The following is a 27602-nucleotide window of genomic DNA, read 5'->3' as shown; positions in this document are numbered from 1 at the left end:
ACATGATAAATCATAACCAGGATGTCAGCCACTGTTTTATCTCGTGCTACAAGTGAGGGATTGGATACAGTGCATCTCAATGTTTTTATTTCTGTTTCCACTAGATTGGTTACAGCAGATGTAGCTTTTTACACTGGAAACCTCCAAGCTTTGAAAGGGCTTCAAACCCTGGATTTAAATATGGCTGAAATCTGGGAACAGAAAAGGTGATAATCCACTGAGAATTGCCTGTCCACATGGGACGATTTCTTCTTTGCAGAAGAGGAACACTCGGAACCTAGAAGACTACAGTCTCTCGAAACGGGATGAAAATTTGCTACATGACTGACTTTGGGAGAGTCTTTTTAGGAAGGAAAGAAGTTATCAGTTCATTGTGCAATTTCTTCATTTTTTCTGGAACAGGCTCAGGTTTCTTTGGACCAAATCCAAAAAAATACATAGCTGTAACACAGCTGTTGTTGTCTAGAGAGTGCTCTGTAAATCTTTATATTAAAAAGATGCTTTGCATTTCCTCTAGTACAATGAAATTTTAATGGTGTCTCACCTTTATTTAATGATGGTACAGTTTGAAAACTCTTGCTGTTGAATTCTAGAAAATGTTTTCGCTATAAAACTATACTGTTAAATTATTTTTTTACAGATGTTTCTATAAAGTCTTGATTACCTACACGGATTCGTTAGGGTGCATTCATGTTCCAGAATATTCCTTGCATCTGTTCTGCATACTGCCACCAGAAGACAGTATTTGAAATACTTCTCAGATCTTGAAAATGCAGCTGTAGAGCTTGCCTCTGTTCATATAAGGCATGCCGACATGATAGTTTCACTATTTTTATTATGATGATCTGGGATTGGTAATTTTAACTTTTGAACAGTTCTTACAAGAATGTTTTCCACGGACTATCAGTCTGCCAGTTTCCCTGTAACTCCTACCTCCTATTCTTGCCCACCTCCCTATCCTATTAAAGTTATTTAACTGTGTAGACAAAACTACACTCATGGGAGCAGCAGCAATGGAGGTACAACTACTGTATGGGGGAAAATTATGCTATCTTTCAGGCTGGTACCTGCCTGTATTAAGTAATGAAGTGCCTGTGTATTTCACCTCACAGCATTTTACCTAAATCCAGTGAGTGCCTACTCTCGTGATGATTATGTACAATGATACCATGTTTTGTGTGCCTATGGTTACTTTAAGCAGGCATGCCTATCTGTTACCATTAGCAGAAGTCTTGTCAATCAAAAATAAAGCTGTAAAATGAGTGGTTAAAAGAGACCAGCTTCTTTAATGATATAAAACCACCGACAAAAGCCGAATATCCAGATAAATTGATACTCTTTATTTCAGTACTTGTACACATTCATGTGGAATTTTGTTTCCACATCTGTGTCAACGCACAATTTCAACTGTATAAACATGAATATGCTGCAGAAGTGATCTTTTCCATACTGAAAAGTAAAATGGTGCTCTTAATAGTTAGAGAAATGCTAGATGATGGGGGTGGTGTAATGGTGACAGACGTAACCGTTCAGATGTTTCTTGTAGATGTCTTTTCTTTGGGTAAATGCAAGAGAGCAATAACTCCATCCTTAGAGCACAGTGAAAGTGAGATATGGAACTATGAATGGCACAGAATGGTATAGCTTGAAATATTAACAGTAGGCAATAATGTTAAGAGTTACGTAGTGTACCTTTCAACAATTTACTTGTCTTGATAGTAAAACATCTGGGTATACTTCATAGAATTGTTGCACTTAACAGCATATTGCTTCACAGCTTTTTTAATTACTAGCAACTTAAAACGTATTGAACATTACATGTTAACATGTTAAACTTCTTACACAAGAGCTGCCTGTCTTTTCTTAAGACAAACAATATTGCACTTTAATGATTCTGTAGTTCAGTATAATCTAAAGATTTGCATCTCAAATGTTTTTTTTTCAAATAGAAGAAAATACAGAAAAACTACTTAGAAAATAATACTGTGGGTACAGTGTGTGATTAAGCTAAGTAGACCCCTGTGTACAATTCTAATGCCTATGGGTTCTTCCACTTGAGAAGTTCTAGGAGATGGCCACCAACCACTATTACCAGGTTGCATCACTTCAGTGGTCCAGGATCCGAAGATTGCCAGAGACTATTTTGTTCTCCAGTACTGCTCCTGGTGGGATATCTATCCTGTCACCATGGTTCGCAATAATGATGACTGTTCCCTAAATACAGAAAATACATTTAGATACGATTTGGAAGTGATCACCCTAGACATTAAAACTTTCATTTGGATTTAATGAATTTCTTTTTAACTCTTGGTTAGTAACTTTTGAAACATTTCAAACACATTTTGTACAGAATAACTATGGGCAAGCATGCAGTTCTCATGCAGCAATGGGCACACACAACTTCAGATGTGGCTTGGGGATTGCACTGGGAGATGTAGTTACAGGCCAAATGTATGTGGCCCAATGCAGGATCTTAGCTATTATTATTAAGTACTGGACCTAAAAAGCTGTTGCCACATTACGGCTAGCAGTGTTAGTGGAATGCAACACTTTCTTCATGTTAACAAAGATCAAATGTGTATATGAACTGCATAACCAACCTTTAATGCAACATTTTTGCCAAAGGTAACATCGCCTGAGACGGTCAGATGATCCAATTCAAGCATATCCGGGATACTTTCAAATCTCCTCAGGTAATCTTGAACCTTTTCAGAAAACAAAAAAATGGAGTATGTTACTCAAACATTTGTATAGGATATTTAAAAATAACTTGAAAGCAACTATATTGTAAATTCCAGAATGAGGTCTGTCTTTAAGGAAGACTCATTAGCTCTTGGTCAGAACTATGTGATACCAGATCAGAACAGGAAAAACCCAGAAATGATTTGGCTGTATAGCATAAAGAAAATTCAATGACCATACAGACATGTTTTTGCAAACTGTCTTCCACCCTATCCTACTCTTGCATTTGACACTGTCAGACACATGCCAAATAATATGGCACAGCAGATCCGTCTGTATCATTTTTGAGCAAGAACTATCTACAAAATAGGTACAGAATTTATAAATTGACCTTCACTGTTCCAGGACAGCATGGAGTTAGAATGCTAAAGTAATATACAGTGGGCCCTTGGTATCCGTTGGGTTTGGTTCCAGGATCACCCATGGATACCAAAATCTGTGGATGATCAAGTCCCATTATATACAATGGCTTGTATAAAATAGCAAAATCAAGGTTTGTTTTTTGGAATTTATATATTTCTAAATTACTTTTAAGCCATGGATGGTTAAATCCATGGATAAAAAATCCTTTGGACATGGATGGATGACTGTACATTAAAACTCAAATGCAATGTATGCCTTGTATTTATACTGAGTAGGATCCAATGGTAAAGCAGACAATACATGGTCTATCACACTTCTGCATGGGATGCCTGCAAGCGCTCCATGAACAGGAAAACTTTTTGTGGAAAAAACTAGCTAGAAATAAGATCAGATCCTGCCAGGAAAGCTATCCTTGGAGGAAAAGGAAAGCTCAGAGATTGCCCATTCAAATCCTAGTTATTCGTGCATAGACTACTAGAAATATGGCAGTTGTGTGCAGATTGAATGAGGCGGGAATGGGAACGATAATTGGGTCAGCCGCAAAAATCTGGCTTTAAACTTGAGCTCTCATTTTCTTCATTTCTATTGGTAGGAAGACAATTTTGGATTCTAAAATGGATTGGTGGTAAGGCTTGACTTCCCAGAACTGACCTCCTCATGTGAGTAAGAGATTATGTTGAAGTTTTTGATTCAAAAAATTGTTTGTGCTTGGATCTACTCAATTTAAAAATACAGTCCAACTCCTGAATCCGCAGGATCAAGAACCATGGTTTCATTTGCCCACATCTGGGGGGAATGAGTCTCTCTAAGGATCTGGAGGTCATCCAGTACAACTCTATGGATACGCTATGTTCAACTATATTTGTGGTTCTCACTATCTGCAGTAAGTCTGCGAACATACCCTCTCCCCAATACATGAGTCGGACTGTAGAGAGGAGGGGGATTTGTTGGAAGAAACTTTTTAATACAGAGTAAGAAAGAAGAAATTACAAGATTCTGCAAGTAGCAGAATCTTTTATCCTACTTTTAAGTAAATGTTCTTTTAAATCTTTTATTTATAACTTTTATGGCTGGAGAGAGATATGCTCAGAATGACATACTCAGCTATTAACAAGCTTCCTGGGTCGATTTATGACTTCAGACTACCATTTGGTGGCCAAAAGAAAAAATGCAGTGAGGAGGATTTTCTTTCTTTTTTCTTCTAAGATGTCAATAACAACTAGACTCAAGATGACAAAGGGCAATGAAACAAAACGGTATTCTTTTGACTCACAATCACAAAAAGCAATTCCAGCAGACAGTCTCAGTTGTTTTTTTGAATAGATGGATGCAACAAGATGTAATGCAAGAAATATTAAAATCAAGGCAAGACATGAAATAACTTGAGAGGTGAAGGAGGATCGAGGATCCGACTGGACAGCTGACAGAGAAACAAATAAATGAGAAAGTCCAAATTTTAGAATTTATAACTGAGAATTTAAAGGAGAGATGGAAAGATCTGGAGTATTTATTAGAGCTAAGAGAAAAGGAATCTTGTTCGAGATGAGATCAATTCTGAAAGCTTCTAGGAAAGGTATTAGAGAAAAAATGCTCTGGCAATTTTCTTTTGAAAAACAAAAACAAAATGGACTTTGAAATTACTGCTAGAATGTTACACAGACGGAAGGAATGTAGCTTTTTGGCAGATGAATTGCGAGAGAAAAGGATTTCATTTAAAACTGGAAGGAATTAACTTTTTATTGATTGAGGCTATAGAGTGAATTCAAAAATGGAAAGAATAAAAAACCTTATGGGAGATGTGAGGGTTAATTTGCTTAGGAAATACATGATACCAAGTCTTGAGCCAGACTGTTCAGAATAGATTGAACAATACTGGGAAAGATATAACTTTGCAAGAAATTACTGCTAGAATGTTACACAGACAGGAGAAATATGGATTTTTAGCAGGTGAATTCAGAGAAAAAAAGGATTTCATTTAGATGAGGGGAACTGGAAGGAATTAATTTTTTATTTAAGAAACAAAGATTCTTTATAAATTCTTTGGTAGAATTTGAAAGAATTTTTGGAAAAATACAAACAAGAAATCAGGAGAAAGAGGTAGCAGGGGACACATTAGATCAAGAGCAAAGACCAAATCAGTCTGATGATGAAAGAATCTTATGTATAAAGATGAAATATGAGTATTTTAAACTGAACTGATCTGGTGATGGTATCAGAAAAGCCTTTGGAATCTGCAGAAATATTAATTTAAAATTTAAACAAGTTTGAGGATTTGGCTGGATTTAAGTTCAATGAGTATTTTGTCCAGAAAGTTGTTTTGGTTCCAGACAAACCAGTTCTGACAAATGATTTACCATTTATGCAATTGCAGAAGAATCTAAGTAAAGAGAAGAAACAAAATGTAAAATATAAAGTACTACATGATGCAAAACAGAAAGGAGGACTGCGTTTCCCTGATTTAAAATGTATTCTGCCTGTTGTTTGGTTGAAAGGAGGGATGTTCCTGCTCAAGGTGGGGAAACGATTATTACATTTGGAAGGCCATGATTTGAGGTTTGGATGGCATAGATTTTATGGTATGATAAAGTGAATGTAGATTTTAATAATAATTTCGCGAGATGTGCAGTTTGAAACAGATATAAATTAAGGCTTTGACAGAGGATGCTTTTTGGGCCTGGAAGAAGCTCACTTTTAGAAGAGAAACAACAGGCAAAGAAAGATGGTGAACTGATCAGGACCTTTTGAAACTTTTGTGTCGTAATTACAAAATTAAATCAAAAGAATTTACTTAAAAGAAGGGTATAGCTTTCAGTGGTTTTCGTAGTTACAGTTATCAGAAAGATTTAAGAGGGATAAAAATGTTATGAACAGAGTAAATTAAAAATAGAATTGCAACTATGTTCAGATGATGATTGTGTGATTGGTAAAATATATAACCTTTTATTGAAGTCTGAAATGGAAGAAGTTAAATGTTGTATAATGAAATGGGCAAAGAACTTTGGTTATTATATCCAGATAGAATAGGACAGGATGTGGACACAAGAGTTACATTATGCTATGATCTTAAAGAGAATTTTTTATAAAATTATGTATTGGTGGCATACAATACCAGAAAAAAATGTCTAAATTGTCTAAAATGTGCAAAGAGGTTTCAAATGTTTGTTGGAAATCTGAACAAAAGGAAGGGGCATGTTATCATAAGTGGTGGACTTGTGAAAAAGTACTGGGTACAGATATATACAATAAAACAAGTAACTTTAAAAGTTAATACAGTGGGCCTTTTGTATGCACAGGGGATCCATCCCTCCCCCCACATATGGGAAAAACCGCGGGACCTCAAGACCCATTTATTTCAATGGTGGCGCACCATTTTGTTCCCCTGGGCTTGTCGTCCGTGGGAGCTCAAGTCCGCATATGGCAAGTCCGTGTATGGGGCGGGCGGACTGTATACAACTAAAACCAAAACTTTTTTCTTGGATTTGGTGGATGAACAATTGGAAAAGTACTATGGTAGACTACTGCACTATATGACTAATGCAGCAAGACTAACATAAGCCCAAAGATGGGAAAACTGAACACTACCTACAAAGGAGGACTGGTCGATAAAACTGAATGAACCAGCGGAAATGGATAATTATCTGCATTGATGGGGGGGGAGAGATAAAAGACATTTGTGAAAGATTGGAAACCTATATGGATTTTCTCCAGAAAAAAAGACAGCAACTTTACAGTTGTTGTTTTTGAGTTAGGATGGGATTTGTGGAAAAAGTGTATGAAACAGCTGACATAGGGGGAGGTATGTTTCTAACATTTAATATGTAACCACCAAAAAGAAAGTTGGAAGTCACTTTCTTACAATTCTGTAATAGTTTTTTCTTTATATAATTTACTTTTTCTTTTTTAAGTTTTATCTTCTTCAACTCTTTCCTTATTTTTTCTACTTTTTCTCTATTAATTACTTGTAACTTTTATACTTTTTATTGTATTTGGAAACTTTAATATAAATATTTGTAAATAAAAAAGCAATATTCAGTCTATCAGTATTCCTAGACTACAGTGCTAGCAAGATGAATCACTTACCAATAGCACCTCTATCTAGTTAACCCAGAGGAAGAAGAGAACTAGAAAGGGTGTCATCACTATGCTGGTAACCCACTGAACTGAAAACATGAATGGCCTCCATTGCTGATCCCATGTTAATGCTAATCTGATGCCTAATCAGGTATTAGTGGTACTCTGTAATGGCCAAAGTTATATGCTGGTAGACTGGATAATGAAATTGTTTCCCTAGCGTTGGAGCATTGTTTTGCCCGCTTTGCTTACCTTGGTGAAAGAGCTTCCCAGTTTAACCAGTGGCACAGTAGGAAATTCCCTTTTCTCACTCATTGTTAAAGATCCAGCGTGAAGGCTATATAGATTAGACATCACAAGTAGAAGATCAGATGTGGTCTTAACAGGCAGGAAACGGCTACGAGGCACATTGATTCCCAAAGAATTCTCAAAACTTTTAATAGCAGCACCAACAGCAGTCTCCAGCTGAATAACATTTAAACCACCATCTAAAGTCTGGAAGAGAAAGTTTTATGTATATATGTATAGAAGATCCCTCCTCCACTGCTCTGGCATGTGTGTATGTGCATATGCACGCACACACAATCATCCAACGTAAGAATTCATCATGGGAACTTGAGCCATCTGTCTTGTCTCCCATATCTCTGCCAGTATGCCCCCTTCAAACTGTCAAAGAATAGCTTGAAGTCCAGGTTTCCTAGTTAAGTAGAAGGGGTAGGCTGGGAGTAAGAAGCATGCACAGCTCACCTTGCACCACCCCACCTACCAGGTAATATGGAGCCATGGTGGCGCAGTGGTTAAATGCCTGTACTGAAGCCATTCACTCAAAACCACAAGGTTGCGAGTTCAAGACCAGCAAAAGGGCCCAAGCTCGACTCAGGCTTGCATCCTTCCGAGGAGGGAGCTAAAATGAGTACCCAGACTGTTGGGGGCAAATTAGCTTACTTGCTGTTCACCGCTATGATCTTTGGAATAGCGGTATATAAATAAAACAAATTATTATTATTATTATTAATCTGCATGCGCTACTCATCAGGGAAGAGGGGAAATGAGACCCTATTACGGCACAGGGGCCTCCCTATGTGGAGCTGGACCCATTTGTAGCTCCATATGCTAAAGGTTATTCTCAACAAATTCATCTATCACTTGCCAATTGGGAATTACAATGCCTTGGAGAAGCAAAGGAGAGCAAAACTACTGTATATAATTAAAGATTTTTTAGAATTTATTCTCTCTCTCTTTCACACACACACACCACCCCAAACCACCTACTAAACAGGAGACAACATACTGGAGGGGCTGGCATCTTATGGAGAAATTGGTCAATAAGATCAATGCCTTGGTAAAAGATCACTGTACTATACAGTAAATTAGTTTTTTATAAAACTGACATGCACCATGACAGTACAAATGACATTGTAAACAAAGTACCACAATATTTATTACTAATGTAGTGTTGAGATACAGAGTTTAATCTGGCTATACTTCTAAAATATTGAAAAAGTTCATTTCTAAAGCCATGATGCACAGAAACAGAGATACTCCTTGAATTGTCTCTCCCACTATACATTTCAAGAAGATTTTACAACATCCGGTTTCTCCTTAACTCTCCAAAGCCCTCAAGGCTGAGGTGACGTTTTGTTTTTCTACTTGACTCTTTACTTTTAACTCTTTCCAGTCCCTTACCTTTGGATTAACAATAATTTCCATATCAATAGCGTTTTGCTCCTGCAAACGTTTAATTGCAGATAATGAAATCCATAGGTTATTTGTATTGAATATCTTGAATTTTGAAACAGACTTGAATTCATCAACATGTGCTTTTGGCACCTGAGCTATTTCCACCAGTCTCAGTTTGTTTTCATACTGTGTAAGTGTGCCACCCTGGAGGGAAAAAGGAAAGTGTAAGTAAAATGGTATATTCTATAACTGCACATCAGCTAACATATAAGAGAGTCAGTGGCTTCAGTATAGCTAATCTTGCAAATTAAACAACTTTATGAAGAGGCTTTCAGGTGGATGACTTCTTCTTCTACAGGAAACATTTAGTAGAGCCCAGAAAGAAAAGGGTCTTGGAATGGGCCAAAGAGTACAATAACTTTGATGGCTGTGGTGGGATAAACCACATAAACAGTACGTGCTAGTAAGTAAACAAAATCATTTTTGCATACAAATAGGAGAATAAAGAAAAGAGATTAGAAGTTCCACAGAATGGCATGACAAGGCCCAGTTTCTGACCTGTCAGGAGGATATTTGCTTCCCTGCCATAGCATTCTGCAGGCCTTGAAACCTGATTCAAGGACTCATGAACAACGGGGGGAATGAGATTTCTATGAAACCAAACTGTTCTGTTTGGTACGTCAACCCTTGACATACAATAGATCTGGTAACAGAAAAGATATGCAGTCTTTAGTTTGTCAGAAACAATGTTTGTTAAAATAGATATTTCCTTTTACCTTAACATCTGCCCTTGTTTTATTGGTGACCTCCATAACAAATTCACACCGTTTTCCATTGGGTGGATTCATGAGGTGGTTAAGAATGTAGAGATCGACAGTGGCACCAAGATTATCTATGTTGGACACAAAAATATACTCCTTCCCCTCACCAATAAAATTATCCAGCAATCCAGAATTATAAAAACTTGCATAGATGTCGCCATGGCCTGGAGGATACCAAGCCTCTGTATTCTCTCCAGAATAAGATACATCTTTTGCTATTGGTAGTAAAGATTCCTTATTAATTCGTGGGTACCTGCAAAATAATACATCTTTTCAGCAACTAGCACAGGGGTGCAGCATGCTACTGGTGAAATGGAAACATTGTGCTCAGAGACATGCACATTGGATAGTTCTGGTACTCTTTCCTCTCAAAAGGACAATTCTAAGTGGACCCATACAGGATTAAGATTGCATTTAAAAGTGGATAGCTGCTCATCAAAAAAATCTCCAGTGCCACTAGCCCCAAGCTCCCAAAACATCCCAGAAATCCAAGGAAATGAATGAGGTGAAGAAAGTGTCCCTGAATATTTGTTTCAAACTCTCCAGCTGACAGGAAACAGACAAAAAACTGGACATTAACTCTCCCTTTTCACATTTCAAATAGCTTTTTTTAGCATAACATGTAAATGGCAAAATTGGTTAGAAATTATTTGTACCACATCCAAATACAAAAGGCTACATTTAAGACTCACTGCTCTTCTGCCTCCACCTCATGGAGTATTGCTTTGAAATAACCCTCTCCACAACATGCATTTAGCTTTTTATTTAGCTTGGCTGTTTCTAAACAGATCTTTCATTGATATTATTTTTAAGTTGAGAAGTTTAAAAGTGTAACAATTTAAATAAACTATGGAGACTTTATTGCTAGTCTTTAGGGCATTCACACTCTGCTGTTCACAGCAACTGTGGGCAAAGTGCATTGTGAGATCACAACTTCATTTAGTTAACACAGGTGTTGTAGAGGAATGCTGGCAGCTGAGGTTCAGCCATCTGGAGGACCATTTCTTTGCCTTTGCCTGGTTTACAGAAAGACAGGAAGTCTCCTTAAGAGTATCACATCATACATTATTAGGACCAAAAATGATAGTGCAGTCATACCTGCTTTGGTTGAAAGTGTAGATTTTCACACGACTATGGCTGTATTTTTGCAAGATTTTTTTTGTGTCTTCATCAGTGTTGAAGGAGTTCATTAGAACTAGAGGAACATCTGTATTGTAGGTTTTATTTAGATCCTGTAGAAAAAAAGATTCAGTTAAGCACTACAGATTACTTTGTAGTTCTATTCGTTTTGAAAGCAGATTTTAGCTTTACTCTGGCATTCCAAAAGCAAGGTAAAACAATGATGGTGGAGGAAATGTAGGCAACAGTAGCCAACCCCATCTCTTTCACCATCTAAGCATGAAGGCTAATTTTCTTAAGTGGAGAGCCTCTTAAGAAAAGATACAGAAGCTCATATGTTGTTCTGGACACTGATTTCCCAACATTCAATATTGTGTGGTGTTTCTCCCATTCAGAAAATTGCCTGCCACATACAGAGTTCAACAAAGGCATGATTAGTGCATACTCTTTTCTCATACTTTTGGATTCTGTCAATATTTTAATTTTATATAAACATTTTATATGTGACAAAGGAGACAGGTTATACTGAACAGCAAGAGAAAACACTTTATGCCAGTTTTAATACCCATCTTGTATTAAGTGTGAATCTCTCAATATAAAACTAGTGCAAGAAAACAAAATCTTTTGTTCCTTTCCCCTCCCAACATAGTCACTCTAGCACTTGCTGTACAACTGTAAACATAAATATCTTTTGACACTTGAGAAATCCTCTATTCAGCCATTGCAGAGTTTTTAAACTGCTCATAAAAATAAATGTGCCACACTAAGTGTTCCTGGCATGTCTTTGTAAAATTTCCCCCAATGCCCATGCAATACCACGAATAATATTAAGATATTGCAGAATCCTGCAACTCTGATATGCTGAACATTTTTTTCACACCATTCCACTGGCAGACACAATGTCAAAGCTGAAATCACCCAACTCCAAAAAACTCATACACAAATAGTTTTGTTAGTTATCCAACAAACGTGTTGAAAGTCTCCATGTGACGAAAAATTTCTCCTTTGATGATTTGCATCCCTTTTTAATACTTTTGGCATAAGAAAGTATATCCTGACCTTTTTCTCCATTAGCATTGAAATTCCTTTCAAATGTCAACTCTCTATAGCATAATTAGGAATGCATGAAAGCAGAGAGAGAAAAAGAGAGATACATAATTCAACTGTAAAAGAAACAACAAAGATTTAAAAAATCCAATGTACACCTCTTTCAGGATGCACCCTTCTTCACAAATGCCTGCATTGATAAAATAATCATTTGAACCTACAGAGAGAATGAATACATGTTTAAATACCTATTCTGTGTTGCCTAAGAGCCTGCTCTTCAAAACCTAAAAGTATTAGGCCACGCATCCCTCAATCAAGAGTCCACAAGCCACAGCAAGACTGTCTTCCTCTTCTAGTCAGAATGATGAATAATTTCCACAAGGATTCTCCAAGCACCTCCGTCCCTATTTTCCTCTCTAGTGCAACCTCTTAAAATCAGTGCATGAAATGCTAATGTCCTCCCTCCACTACAGCCAGCTTTTGTAGGTTGTTACAATGAGCAATGGCAACCTTGTTTACACACTGGAGGAAAACCTGATTTTGCTGCTCTCACCATGGCAGATTCAGGTAGAGAGACTGCTTTCTGAGTATCCAATATTTCTCTCCCTCCATAACCCACCCCACCAACTTTCTGGCAGAAGATGCTAATTCCAGCTTTATCAAAAATATTTTCTGAGTCTAAAGTCTAATCACCAGTGTTTTTTCTTTCATAGCCCTCCATAACATCTCTACTGTTGAAACTTGTATTCCCTCCCAAAAGATTAAAAGAGGTTCCACACAGAGCTCTAATAATGTACTCCTATAAATGGCTACTCATATGGAGATGCCCCACTGAATTTAGTTGGTTTCATTCCCAAGAAACTGTTCAAGACTGCAGTCTTTATCATTCCAATCTAACCCATAACCACACAGTGTAAATTGTGTAGCAATGCACAAACTTACAATGTACATTGCAAATGTAATGAAAGTTCAATGGCCACTGGGTGGTGCAATGAAGAACCTCTTTGGTTACAGCCTCAAAACACAAAGCCCTTTCTAAAGAGAGGCACATCTGGCTGCCCCACTGTTTGCCTTCATGCAACCCTTGAACCCTGTTTTCTTTCAGCAGGCATTTCAACACTGCATTTATCCTTCTGGCTTACTGTTATTTTAAAATCAGGGCTGCAATATTAAATGGATTATCATCTATTCTTACAAAGTTCTTCAGCTGAAAGAGGCTCCCAGAGCAGTTTACCAAAGAACACCAAGGCCTGTTACAGACTGCCAAAATAAAGCTGCTTCAGGTCTCTTTGGAGGTATGCTGTTTAAATGATGCATGCATCCTAAGAATCCGGAAGCTGCACCAAGGCTGCACTCCAGTGCTTAGGAATGGAGTGTGGCTTTGGCGCAACCTCCAGACTCTTAGGACCCATGCATCATTTAAATAGTATACCTCCAAAGAGACCCGAAGCAGCTTTATTTTGGCAGTCTGTAACAGGCCCAAGACAGTCCCAATCTCAGACATATAATCTAAAACACAACATAAAGGGGGAAAAGACTGAGAGGAACAAAATATAAAACCTGGCACTAGTTCTTAGTTATTAGTGGTTAATTAGTTAACCAGGTAACCCCTTCCACATATTACTCACATTAAAGGTTACAAGGCATCCTCCCTTTGCCCTCCTTTTCCCCCTCTGATCTTAATGATGTAATTAACCATTGGAGATAGTTCTAGCATATCATCCTGAACACATTATGATCCCATCTGATTTTGGAAGTTCAACAGCATCTGTACTGACTGGGAGGGCAATCTCCAGGGACAGCTAGGACGTAACCCTGCCTGAAAGCCAGGAGAGCCACTGCCAGTCAGTTGACAGAACAAAGCAGATCTACCCATGTTCTGACTCAATATAAGACAGCTTCCTACATTACCACATTGTAAATGGGCTCTTCCACATAACCAGAAACTCAAATTGCAAAACTCCAGGTCATTTGCTGACTCCTCCACACATATAGCCAATTCCTCATTCAATCTTTTGTTGAGTGCACAAGAGGGTGGGGATGAAGGCAGGAGAACTTCAGATGGAGTAACTCCTGAGTTCCTTCTCATCACATGGATTCCCTTCACAAGAGTAACAGGGGAAAGGGCCTGTTGTTGTGTGCCTTCAAGTCGTTTCCAACTTATGGTGACCCCAAGGCAAACCCATCATTTTCTTGGCAAGATTTGCTCCAGAAGAGGCTTGCCTTTGCTCTCCTCTGTGGATGAAAGAGTGTGACTTGCCCAAGATCACCCAGTGGGTTTCTGTGGCAGAGCAGGGATTTCAACTCTAGTTTCCAGAGTCACAGTCCAACTTTAAAACAACTATGCCACACTGCCCTCCAGTATTCATTTAATGCTCAGCTTGATGCTTTATCTTATGTAAGAACTCTTTAAAATGTTTTCCTCAGTGGCTTCCCTACACTAGTGATTTTCCTTCATTGTTTACTAATTCTAATCTGGTGGCTCAGTGTCTTCATTATATTCTCCCCTGAAATATTAATCCTGAGACAATGTTAAGATATAACAGCATCAGTAACAGTTACTGGTATTTCTCCCGTTTTATTACTCTTTGTCAATCTATCTGCTGTTTTCAAAATTCTGACCAGTTGGTCAACCACATGGTCAAATGACAGCCCAGCCCAGGTGCCTGTTGTAAATTATCTATAGACATTAGGATGTGATTATGAAAGCTAGCGTAGGTTTAGAAGATATCACCACCACTTCATAGAATTTCAGTCACAAGCAGCAAAGCAAAAAGGACAGCATTTTGTGTGACGGTATTCAAGTGCAGTCTCCATAGACCTATTTGCTGAGTCTTTAGGAAGCAACAGGGACATGCCTGCTATTACCTGTTACTAATAGCTATTACTAAAGCCCCTTCTTAGCATCATTTAAGTTCTTTTTCTGACATGAAAAATTCTGCAGTTTCATTCATAGTGTCCACCATGTTCAGCAGTGGCATTCTTTCACATTCAAAATATACCTTAATCTTTTCTAACATTAAGTGTTTTGTTCATTTTTGCATCAACAGGAGTTCTAAAATTAATAAAGAATTCCAAGCAGAAGTAATAGTAGAATATCCTAAGCTGCTAATGAAAATACTTTTCAGCTTTAAGTAAGCAGCAATGGCAGAAACGCAATCTGTTCCACACATGTAGACTAATGCCATCTGTGCAATCATCACTGCACAGACATGAACCTCAAATTTATTATGGCATGAAACCCCTCCAAAGCCTAGTCCCATCTAGAACACACCCACTGAACCAACAGGATTTACAAAGGTGCTGGTTTACCAGTCAACAATTAATTTTTACCACAGGGGTGATCAAACTTAAGTATGTAAGTACTGATGTTAATCACTCTTTCCCTCTGTTGCACTATGGCCAGCAATTTAATATTCACTGGTTTAGAAAAGGGCTGTCACCAGAAGAAAGCCTATTAGTTTTTCCAAGGTGATATCTGATCATAATCATTAGGCCGTCTTCTATAAACAATGACTTGTATTTGATACAGCTATTTGGGAAGGATAAAATGCAGAGATGTATTCTCTCATCAAGCCTCAGCAGGAGATGTAGAGGAGAGCTTTTCCATCAGGTGTGCCGAAAGACCCACTCCACCAGTCTCCTGTCCCTGAACTGCTCCCAACAATGAACTGACTCCCCCCATCCCACCCTTTGTTCTTGCACTGCCCTCTTCACTCCTATTTCCTCTTCTATCTTACCTTTCAGACTGCAAGCCTTGGCATTGTTTCATTTATCTAAACCAAGCTGCTCTGGGAATAATAAATATTTCCAGATGTTTTGCCCAAGGAAGAATCCCCAAATTTGCTTCAGATGAAATAGCAGCTCTGTGCCAAAAAGCTAATGATGCATCAGCAGAACCTGGCTGGGTCAACCTTAACATTTCTCAAAACAGACAGAAAAATCAGATGCACACAGGACTGCTTTTTCACTGACTTTTTAGTATTTGATCTCTTCCTCTGGGTAGCACCTGGAACTGCAAAATTCTGTAACCAAGAGAAGACCCACACCAGATGACTCACCTCAATCTGCTGAACTGTCAGATCCAGGAAGGTATTCTCATTCCGCACACCAATAAGGCTTTTGGGGCCTTTACACCCCATACTGGTGCCCAAGCCACCATTGAGTTTCACTACAACCAGCTTGTTCAAAACTGAAGCAATGCTATCAGGTAAACCCCTGGCTTTTATCTTCTCATAGGGCTGTATCTGAAAGAAAAGCAATTGTTTCACGATTCGTTCACATATGACAGAAGTAGAGCAGAGCATAATTCTGGCCATCTCTGCTCAAAGGTATATAAGAGGAATTGAAGCATGAGAGACGTATTCTCACAGAGAGAGAGAAAGAGAGAAACGGAATGCTGTATCAGACTGCAACCTTAGGGTCTGTGGAACATATTTTTGAATGGCATATGCACTTTGAACTTCACAAAGATGAGCTGTTTTTCAAGTGTCCTTCACGAAGATATGCTGTTTTTGAAGTATGTCATTCTCCACTTGTACAAGTTTCTTACCTATCTTGTGTTTTAATTGCTATTTCAATACAGTAATATACCTTTTAAAAATTAATCATCTAAACTGCAACAACGGTAGAAACAGTAAAAATAGGAACAATTTCATAACAGCTTTTAACTTAGGGATCTGAGCCAGTTTCAGAAGATTTGCCTTCCTTATCACAAGAGTTCATTGTCATAATGTCTGACTAGAGTCCAACATGGGATTGAAGTGGTTTCACAATTTGTGATGTGCCCAAAAATTCAATAAATGGAACCCATGTTTCAACAAAAGTATCATGGCTTATTAGTCACTTGTAATATACCTGTAAGGGCTAGCATGTTTATTCGGGATAGAAAGCATGCTAATTTTGTTTAGCCTTTAATAATTTCACTTCCTGCAGCCATTTCACATTAGCTTCCTGTGGTTATTAACAACCTGCCTGCAAAACTTGCATTTAAAGACAAATTTCAAAATAATTTGCTAAGAGCAATGCCACATATTGACTTAGATTTTTTTACCAGATTTCAATCACAAACTTTTCTTCCCTGTTCCAAATCTAGCATAAAAACAGTGTCATTTTTATTTTGAAAGCTTGTGACATATATTTTATGCATTTTGGTTGGCCTAATCAAGATATCAGTGTTTTGTGGATTTCAGATGTTCTTGTATTTATGTGGCATGATCACTTCACTGAAAGAGATGCCCTTTCAGAATGGCCTCATGGAAATCACTAGGTTCCAAGGAAATCAAAGGGTTTAATGTCCAAGAAATGTATGTAGGCATTTGACACATATCTGAGAAGTCTACTTATACATTCTCAGAAATTCACACTATTTGGTTCTATACATGAACTTGAAAATAATATGTTTTCACAATTAAAATACTGTAAACATAAATATGGAGACCTTCAACTTAGGAAGAGACAGAATTGTGAAATTTCTGGTAAGAGGAAAAGGAGTTCCATGTCACAAGGCTGAATATCACTGCTACAAACCCAGGCTTTGACTACAGATCTACTCCAGAGCTTGGGAAAGTAGCCTTTTTGGAACTAGAAGTGCAAGAATCCATAGCCATGAATTATCATTTGCATGGAGAAATAGTCCTAAACAAAAACTTTTCTAAGCCCTGGTTTAGCTATCTGTACAAGGGAGGGACAGTTTCAAGAAAGATCACATGAATTTTAATGCCTATGGCCCACTTCACATCATTAATTGCTCATGCTCTCAGCAGCCACATTTTGCAGCTTGCTTTACCTCCTGCCCATCTCATCCCATCCCATATCACCCTTCAGCCATCGGCCTGGATGTTCAGTTGGATTAACTATGCTAAGGATAAATAGTGACCACTAGTTTTAGGACCAGGGAAGTTATCTCTGGACTGTTGAACCAGATCCACCTTCTTGTTTACAAGTATCTTTGCCACCACAACCAACAGTTTGCTACAGGCACTGACTTACCCTTAAGGAAGTATGTGGATTTGAAATACTTTGTAATTACAACTGGAAATGGCAAGATCTTAAGAATCCTCAGGGCAAAGAACAGGACAGCACCTGAAGTTGAGTTCAGACATACCTCAACCTCCAACCCCACATAAGTTAATAAAGTCAACAGGCTTTCTTTGCAATATGCCCCAGCAGGCAGAATGAAGGCCTTCACCAAAATCCCTGTTCACACAAAACTGTCCCTCGTCCTGAATTGTGAAATATTCCAAAATCCAAAATTGACCACATGGGTGGCTGAGACAGTGACACCTTTGCTTTCTGAAGGTACACACACAAAAAATATGCACAAAAGTATTAATAATATTGTGTAAAAATTACCTTCAAGTGATCTGTATAAGGTGAATATGAAACACAAATGAATTTTGTGTTTAGACTTGGATCCCATCACCAACATATTTCATTAAATAATTCAAATATTCCAAAGTACAAAATGTGAAGAAGAAGAAGAAGAATCTAAAACACTTCTGGTCTCAAGCATTTAAGATACAGGATACTCAATCTGCACCACATTTTCAACTTCTCAATGAAGTTATGGTGTGTAACTCCACATCTATATTAAATGCTAAACATCTGTAATATTCTCTCCTTGCAGTCGCAATTAAATTATAATGTCTGAAAAAAGCACAATCTTCATGAGAACATACAGGTATACCAAGAAGAAGACGACGATGGCAGTATTGTAACTTGTACTGTGATATCGTAAAAGGAAGGAGAAGTAAAAATGAGACAGTTTAGACATCCAGGGGTTCAGCAATTCTGCATTGTACAACTTCCTTTTCTTAGCACTATATATATTCAGGTGACAATTGCTAAAGGGGAGGCAGTAGGTGTTTTACAAGTTCAAGTGCAAATATTTTAAATCAACTTTGCATCATTCTCCACGGAAGCAGGAAGGAACATACTTTTTCCATAAGCCAAGCCTATCTTAGTCATGTACTTAACTGTGACGTAACTACATTATAGTAAAGCGGAGGAAGTTGACCCAAGAAGGACTGGCAGGTATTTCATGAATACTTTCCCAAGAGTATGTTAAAACATTTACTGAAAGTGTGTAATTATTTACTTTCAAGGATACTAGGCCTCGGATACTGGAATGAGCAAAACTAACCAGTGTGAAATGCTATATGGACAAGGGTTCTGCTACAATGGCGTGTTTTCTAGCCAAAGGCTGTGGTTTTTCAAATATTGGAAAGACACAATTATAGCTGTCAAGATAGAAAGGCTGGTGCAGGCAAACACATTTATTTGGGAATAAGTTCTACTGAATTCAGTAGTAGATCTACAGCACTATATAAATAAAGCATAATGATAATAATAGCAGATTACTTCTAAATAAATCTGCCCAGGATTGTCTATGGTCAGGATTTCTGCAATCAGAATACAGGATATACTAGGGCTTGTTTTATTTTTGGTTTGCATACATTATTAAAAGCTAGATTTTAAGCTTTTTAAAAAATAAGTTCCTAGCTGTCCTCCTAAGACAGTGAAAGTACTTTTTGATAGATTTATTAACTATGCAAATGCCATATCGTCAAAACAAGAAGATAAATAAGAGTATAGATTACAAATGTTTTAAAAGTTTATTAATACAAATAAAAAATACCATAAAAATTAGTAAACTGAGATTTGAGCCATGTTTCTCAGACTTTCTGAATTTGAATACTAGTATTTTTTTAAGTTTTAATTTTTTTAAGTTAGCAGTTGTGGTTTTATCACACACTAAGGTGCTTTCCAAAGAAACAAAGCTGAAAAGCATCCTCATGCATGGATCTCACAAACAGAAACTTCGTATGAAGAACTGATCATGAAATGGAAGCCCTAGCAGATGGTGCAAATAGTCCACAAATTTCAACTAATACATGCAATCCAGTGATTTTCTTGACTTGTTTGTGCCTACCCCATTCTGAAGGTTAACTGGCTAAGTAGTCAGTACAACAAGGAGCAACCTTTAAGAATTCTTCTCCAATTAAAAAAAAACAACCATCTGCAGACCTGTGGCATTATTTACATAGTTGGAAGCAATTTAAGTAGTGGTGTAGTGCTTTGGGTTTGGCCAGTCAACCAATTACAAATCCATCTAACAGTTGCATTGTCTAGCCCATATCTTACTAGCTTTTTTGCAAGAATATCATGGGGGACCTTGTCAAAGGTCTTACTGGAATCAAGATACAGTACACCCGCACCATATGTGGGTGTGTATGGGGCTCAAGCATACGTGGTATTTGCCTTATGAGGGGGCAAATCCCCTGTGTAAGGCAAGTGTGCACTGTATTTTGTATCCACAGCATTCCCTTCCTCTACGAAGCTGGAAATTTTATCCAAAAAAGAGATAAGATTAGTCTAGCATGACTTGTTTTTGAGAAACCCATGTTGACTTTTTGCAATTATGGCATTCCCATCTAAATGCTTACAGATTCTCTGTTTATTGATCTGCTCTAGAGCCTTTCCTGGCATTGATGTCAGGTTAACCAGGTGGTAATTCTTTGGGTCCTCTTTCTTCCTCTGGTCCTGGAGACTTGAATTCATTTAGATTAAGCAGGTATTCCTGTACTTCCTCTTTACTCATTCTGTGCTGCATCTCCCCTACTGTGTCCTCTGCTCCATTTTCCTCAGGTTGAACATCCTTTTCCTTTTGTGAGAAGAGTGAGGCAAAGGTGTTGAGTAGTTCTGCCTTTTTCTCCACATGATGGCCCTGCCATTTCATTCTTCCTTTTGCTATGGACATAACCAAAAAAGCCCTTTTATTGTTTTAACCTCTTTACAAAACCTGAACTCATTCCGTGCTTTAGCTTTTCTGACTTTCCTCTTAAATGGGCTAGCTATTTCTCTGAATTCCTCCTAGGTGATTTCCCCCCTTTTCCATTTCATATACATGTCCCTTTTAAAATTTAGCTCAGTTGAAATGTTTTTAGAAACTATCCTGGTTTCTTGAGACACCTCTCATTTTTCTTCCTTGTTGGAACAGTTTGAAATTCTGCCTTCAATATCTCCCTTTTGACAAACTCTCATCTGTCCTGAAATCCCTTCTCTTTTACTATTCCAGACCACAGAATCACACCCAGCATTTCCCTAAGTTTACTGAAATCAGCTTTCCTGGCACCTCAAATGTGTGATTGACTATATTTGGCTTCCCCTTTCCACTGTATAACAAACTCCAGGAGAATATGGACACTTTCACCTAAGGATCCCACCACTTGTACCCCATTAACCAAGTCATCCCTGTTGATTAGGATCAGATCTAAAATAAATGATCCCCTTGTTGCCTCTTCCATCTTTTGGACAATGAAACTGTCTTTCAGGCAAGTGAGGAATTTGCTGGACTTTAAAATTTTGGCTGAGTTTAACTTCCAGCAAATATCAGGATATGTGAAATCATTCATCACTATTTCATCTCTGCTTTCTGGATGTGTGGTCATCCGATCTAGAAAGGCATCATCCAATTTCTCACTCTAATTTGGTAGTCTATAGTGGACTCCCGATATAGTAGACTTAGGAAAGCAAACTTAGGTAATCCCTGTTGTTTTCCTCCCCTTTAATTTTTTGTCCAGATGCTCTCCACCTGGCTTCTAGGATTTAGATCCCGGATCTCTTACAAGTGTAAATATCCCTGACATATAATGCTACTCCTTCTCCTTCCCTGTTTGGCCCATTTCTCTTAAAAAGACTATAGCCCCCAATTATTACATTCCAATCATGAGACTCATCCCACCAGGTTTCAGTGATGCCTATTACAGTGGCCCTTGGTTTTTGCTGGAGTTTGGTGTCAGAACCCCCCGTAGATATCAAAATTCATGGATGCTCAAGTCCCATTAAATACAATAGCATAATAAAATGCTTATACAAAATGGAAAAATCAAATGTTGCTTTTGGGAATTTATATGTATTTTAAAAATATTTTCAAGCCATGGATGGTTGAATCTGTGGATAAAGAATCCAGGGATACCAAGAACCGACTGCATATCATATTTACTTTGCTATGCTAGGAATTCAAGTTCATCTTGTTTATTTCCCATGCTCTGTTCATTAGTGGGGAGACATCTAAGATCATGGGACAGCCCCTCTAGCTGCCTATGTAAAAAAAAATTCCCTCCTCCATTTGGTCCTTGAACTGTTTGGCTTGTTCTCTCTATAAAAGTTTGACTATTATCTCCAGCCCTTGGTAAATTCTTGCCCTCCAGAATATTCTCTTCCTCCCCTGCAAAATTCAGTTTAAAGCCATCCTGATCAAATATTTAAGACTGTTGGCAAAGACGTTTTTGCCAACTGGTGTAAAATGCAACCCATCCCTTGCCAGAAATCACCCCTCCTTCTTTGTGGCACCATCTGCAGAGCCAGTTATTCACCTCTGCTATTTTCCTCTCCTTTCCTGGCCCATAACGTGGCCCAGAAGAGATTAGATGATAATCTGTACATCCAGATCTTCCAGCTTCCTACCCAGAGCCTCATAATCCCTTACGATATTCTGAATGCTGATATTCTGAATGCAGTATCATTGGTTCCTACATGGACCAAAAGGAAGGAGTAATGGTCAATACTCTTGACAAGCCTCACTGTCACATCATGGATTTTTGCCCCAGGGAGACAGCACGCCTCCTGAGACATCCGCACACCCCTGTTTTTGTACCCTCAGCAAAGAATCCCCCCACCACTAATTGTCCTTGTCTTAGGCTTGGCAGCAGCCATTCCCTGTGTTCATTCTACCAAGGTCTCCTGCACTCTCTCTCCCCTGCTACTCTTCCTTGTCATCCATGATAAGGGAGAGAGCTTCAAATCGAGTCTGTAACTGCAAGCTCACAGAACGCTCCCTGGTTTTCCTACTTCTGTGCGTCACATTGCTCCAACTGTCTACCTCCTGTGTATGGGAACTGACACCCTCCGCAAAACTTTCTTTGTGTGTTCCCCATCCGAGACAGTCCATTCTGATCTGTCCAGAAAAAGCTCTTGCTTCCTAATGTACTGAAGTGTACATACCCAGTCCTCCAGCTGTTGGACCTGCTCTTCCAACAGGGTTATCAACTTGCACTTGGTGCAGGTGAAGCTACCTATATCCTTTGGCAAGAACACAAACATACCATATCCCTCACCGTCCATATTTGGTAGTCTTAATTAGGCACTGGAGAGAACTCTGGGCCTCCCCCCTTTAAACTCTGCCACAAAGCACCCACATGAAACACCCTTGCTGTCTTTGCCTGTTCATTAAAATGCAGAGACTAAGGCTGCATCTATATAGAGAAATACTCACTGCTAGCTTCTTCCTCAGCCAAGTCTCTGATTCACTTCCTCTGAGCAAAAGCCCTCCTCCCTGGGACCTGATACTTAAGAAGGGACCTGTGCCTACATCCAAGGGAACAATAGAATGCTAAGGAGCACAAATCACATTTCCACTCAGCTCACACAAACAATCAGCCTTGACCCAACAGACCTAAAGTCACCAAACTACAATAGAACAATAGACACTGATGCACACACAAGCAAGCATCCACTATGCTCAAACCAAAAAAGTCTTACCCCAACTGACCTTCACCTTTGATCCAACAAACTCTCCCTAAAGACTCTCTGGGAATGGGAAGGGTTAATCCCACAGACCCATGTTCACCTTCTGCTGTCTCTTCCACCACAGCCACATCAAACACCTCTGTTTGCCTGGCAAGTTCACCAAGCTCCAGAGACTGGACTGTAGCTATTAAGTCCCATTGTCTTGAAGCCTTCTGGATTAGTGAAATACTTAGTACAGTGGACCCTTGTTATATGCTGGGGTTTGGTTCCAGGATCCCCCGTGTATAACAAAATCTGTGTATGCTCAAGTCCCATTAAATATAATGACATAGCAAAATGGTGTCCCTTATTAAAAAAAAATGGAAAATCAAGGTTTGATATTTGAAATGTATACTTTTTTGAACATTTTCAAACCCTAAGGGCAGACTGTATTACAAAATAATGAGGTCCATTACAAAAGAAATTATTCACATCATTTTGTTGTAACTTACAGAATCTTCTGGAGGTCTCTGAATCTTCCCCCAGTCCACAGAAGGTCCCTTTTCTTGTAAGAATCTGTGAAAGAGCTTTTTAAACCCTTCCAGGTCTTTCTTAGTGTGCTAAAAGAGAGAGAGAAGAAAATGAAAGTAGACACAAGTTGCCCTGGCTCATGTGCCAGCCACACTAAAATGAACTGTTGTACATCAATTTTAACAGATCTTTTACCAAAAAAAAATTTGATGGGTTCTGTCCATCAGTAAGGGACAGTCATCCCAACCAGTTAGGCCATTCTGGCATACATCTAAACCTTAAGGGTCCCCCCCCTTTTTTTGCCAAAAAATGCATCATAATGGTGTAACCACATCTGCCATCTGAAACCTATTTATGGTTATTACTTGTGGAGCTCATAATAGTATCCCTAGGAAAATGAAGCATGTGCTGCTGAACTGCTATACCCAAGCCTAGACTTATGTGGTACCGAAGGCAAGACTATAGTAGGTTTGCCTGGTGGGTGAAGAGAGGGAGGGAATGTGATTTTGCTCTGCCACCATATAGTTCAGATAAGTTAGCATTTCATCCACTGTACATCATCACTTTTTTGATGAACCATGGAAAACAAAGCATTTGGGGTAGTCTTTTATTCACTGTATTTGCTGTATTTATTCCTACGTAATGTTTTATGAACTGGATAATGCTTACAGACAAATGTTTTATGAACTGGATAATGCTTACAGACAACACAGCTCCTAAAAAGGCCCTGCTTTAAATTCTACTGCCAGTGGCCCAAGTACATCTGTCCAGACTGTAACATGAAAACATCTAGTGACCTACATTTCAAATATGCCTCTAAATTTGAATTTCACATCAAAGGCATTTTCTCTCATGAACTTAATTTCATTTCTGTACCTACCTCCAGTTCATTCTGTGGTGCAGTTGCAAGTATTTTATCCAATTCCACTTTCATGGCATATTCCAGCTCTTGTCTAATTGCTTCCTGGAATGGGGAAGTACCAGCCTGAGACATTGCTTTGCTAAAATCTGTTTTAAAAAGAAAGCTGGTTTTAGTGTGTACATTTAAGTGACAAAGTACTTCCAGAGTAGAAAAAGAATCTTAAACTATATTAAAAAACATCCCCCCCTTTTTTTCCCACATTATTTTTTAAAAAGCAACCTACACTTCTTCATTAATATATTAACCAACTAAGCAATGGACAAAAATCCCAGACGTTAACAGCTGTCTTGGAGGAATAACATCAGACCATTCTGCAGTTCAGTGCCAGACATTACATATCTGTTGAGCAATATAATTTTCCTCTCAATAAATTATGTCATACAAAAATAGAAACCTGCCCATGGACTGTCATGCTATTCCCAGTTCCAGTAATTTGTTTGCATCACTCCTCACCCGCCCTTAGCCTTCTTTTTCCTAGGTATTCAATTATTACTCTGGGTACCAAGCAATATGAAAAGTAAATTGCTCTGTTCCATTAATCTTTATTTCCCTAGCATTCATTTTACAAATGAGGAAATAACAGAATACACATTCAGTAATATCTGATTTGGGAGTGTTAATCTGTTTATTACTGTAAGAACAAAGGGTGTTGCCTTTCTGTGATCATTGTTTAAAATATGTTAACAAAATGATTTGGTTGCTCAATTACAAAAATTTAGTATCAGTCTTTCACAATTCCATGCCTCTGGTATTCCTTGGCCATGATGAAGCATGAATTGAGATAATGTGGTTTAGCTCCACTCAGCCATTTACCCAAATGCTTTTATTCTTAGAGTTGGGTCAGGGGCCAATTCTACTCCTATAGGTCTAACTGAGAAAACTGAAAAAAAATATACATATGGTCAAAGTGACTTCATAAAATAGTTTAAATTCTTTAGCTATGTTAAATGCATGCAGATGTTCAGCATACAACAATTTCTTGCAAGAAAGGAGAGCAGAGAGTGAATATGCAATATATTTTCTATTTTCATAATAGACAAAAACAAATCAGGAAGAGTCCTGCTGGATCAAGCCAAAGGTCTATCTAGTGCTCCATTTGCACAGTGACCAACACATTGCGTATAGGAAGCTCACAAGGATGACACGACAGCAATGCCACCTTTCCCCATGTTACCCCATACCTGGTACTGTATAAGGAGGTTCTCTACACTGGAGGTAATATACAACTAAGATACCTCCATCAATCTAGGAATTCATTGCTTCATGAATCCCTTTTAAAGTTATCCAAATTGGTGGGCACCACTACATCTTGTGACAGTAAATTTGATCATTTTAAACACTTTCCTTAACACACTAGTAAAATTATTAATTCTCCACAGATTTAGGGAACAAACAAGTTTTTAAATCATATTTCTTCTCTTACAGCCTTTGTTGTGATCCAGCAAAACTCTTTTTCTTCTTCATAGTTGTCACTCTGCAGAACACATACTAATCCAGCTTTTGTAGTCAGTGCAACTGCAACTATGTTGGCTAATGTTTGCAAGCCGCCTACTCCATACCTAAGTAGGTAGCCAGACTTAATGACAACTTGAGGATCTCTAGATGATTTATAGTCTCTGTCCATTGTATGATCTCTATAAAATAAGTTGAGCATTGCTCACAGCCGTCTTCGAAACTCACCAGCACTCACAGTTCAAAATTCAACAGGGGTTGGGAAACTAAGAGCAAGATAGAGTAAAAGATAACATCACAGAATTTTTCACCATATGGGGTTTTAGCTATCTTAAAGAAGATATTCCCTGAACATTTTTGGCTTTTTGTGTATATCTGATGTTTGTAAGAAGACAGTATTTCTCTTACCTTCCATGTAGCACTTTCAGATAACAGTACCAAAGCTGAGGTTTTTTATAATATATTAATATTATTATATATATTAATATTAATGTTAATATATTAATATAATTATTGATTTATTGATAATTATATAACTTTTATAAAATCATTATTGTTTATCATTAATGATTTATTAATAATTAATTCATTACTTATCAATATATTGACATATTACTATATTATGAATATATTAAAACTAAAGACGTATGTAATTTTCAGGCTGAACAGACGGGCAAAATAAGCTCGCTTCCAGGCATCATCAGCACATGGTGTTTAGATGCCGCATGCTGCAATGACACTTCAGTGGTGCAGATTTTAACACCGCATGCCATCAGAGCATCATGAAGCTGCTATGGGGTCATGGCAGGGCCAGCAAAGCTGGCTTTTCCCTTGCCAAAAAAGGAGCAGATTTTATCCACTCCTTTTTCAGCTGGGTGGAAGGTGGATTGGGGCCATGGCGTGTGTTTGTCGCAACCTCAATCCATCTTTGGAAGGGGTGGCTTCAAGCCACCCCTTCTTGCTACTCTGTTTGCCCCCTTGGTCTCCAAGTGCCAAACATACGACTTCCAACTAGTTTTTGAACATATGATCAAATGGTGTCCAAGGATAATTTATTTAAAGATCATTAACAACTTAAATGGCTTAAAAGCAAAATGCGGTTTGGTTTTGCTTAGAAGTATGATAAGGGAACATCCACAAGGATTTTCTTCTATCAGACTAGTCTAGTCTCAAATTATTCAAACCTTGTATTGAATCATTTTAAGGGACACTGAGAAACACAGCCTCAAAACTAGTAGGAACTGCCATTGCTGACACCAGAAAAAGAGTTTATGGTTGACTCATGGTTCACAGCATCTTCCAAGACCCCCAGAAAACAATGCTTACCGTCTAATTTACACATT

At 38.2% G+C, this 27602-nt stretch overlaps 2 protein-coding genes across 10 annotated transcripts in view; one reads left to right on the top strand and one right to left on the bottom strand.

Annotated features, from left to right (window-relative positions):
* Nucleotides 1–1236, top strand: part of VPS54 (VPS54 subunit of GARP complex) — a 60222-nt gene extending 58986 nt beyond the window's left edge. For all 6 annotated transcript variants that reach the window (XM_042445402.1, XM_042445400.1, XM_042445401.1 and 3 more), the window contains one exon: nucleotides 105–1236. In XM_042445402.1, coding sequence (XP_042301336.1) covers nucleotides 105–210 — 106 coding nt within the window. In that variant the 3' untranslated portion in view covers nucleotides 211–1236. The remainder of the gene's footprint in view (nucleotides 1–104) is intronic.
* An 83-nt stretch (nucleotides 1237–1319) lies between these two features.
* UGP2 (UDP-glucose pyrophosphorylase 2) overlaps nucleotides 1320–27602 on the bottom strand; it is a 39327-nt gene continuing 13044 nt past the window's right edge. For all 4 annotated transcript variants that reach the window (XM_042445406.1, XM_042445403.1, XM_042445404.1 and 1 more), the window contains exons 2-10: nucleotides 24766–24893; nucleotides 23867–23974; nucleotides 15905–16090; nucleotides 10776–10909; nucleotides 9633–9930; nucleotides 8863–9060; nucleotides 7429–7671; nucleotides 2601–2705; nucleotides 1320–2214 (exon numbers count right to left, since the gene is read on the bottom strand). In XM_042445406.1, coding sequence (XP_042301340.1) covers nucleotides 2107–2214; nucleotides 2601–2705; nucleotides 7429–7671; nucleotides 8863–9060; nucleotides 9633–9930; nucleotides 10776–10909; nucleotides 15905–16090; nucleotides 23867–23974; nucleotides 24766–24879 — 1494 coding nt within the window. In that variant the 5' untranslated portion in view covers nucleotides 24880–24893 and the 3' untranslated portion in view covers nucleotides 1320–2106. The remainder of the gene's footprint in view (nucleotides 2215–2600; nucleotides 2706–7428; nucleotides 7672–8862; nucleotides 9061–9632; nucleotides 9931–10775; nucleotides 10910–15904; nucleotides 16091–23866; nucleotides 23975–24765; nucleotides 24894–27602) is intronic.

This window comes from Sceloporus undulatus, chromosome 1 (genome assembly GCF_019175285.1).
Source record: "Sceloporus undulatus isolate JIND9_A2432 ecotype Alabama chromosome 1, SceUnd_v1.1, whole genome shotgun sequence".
NCBI lineage: Eukaryota > Metazoa > Chordata > Lepidosauria > Squamata > Phrynosomatidae > Sceloporus > Sceloporus undulatus.
This window is presented reverse-complemented; position numbering and strand designations above follow the sequence as displayed.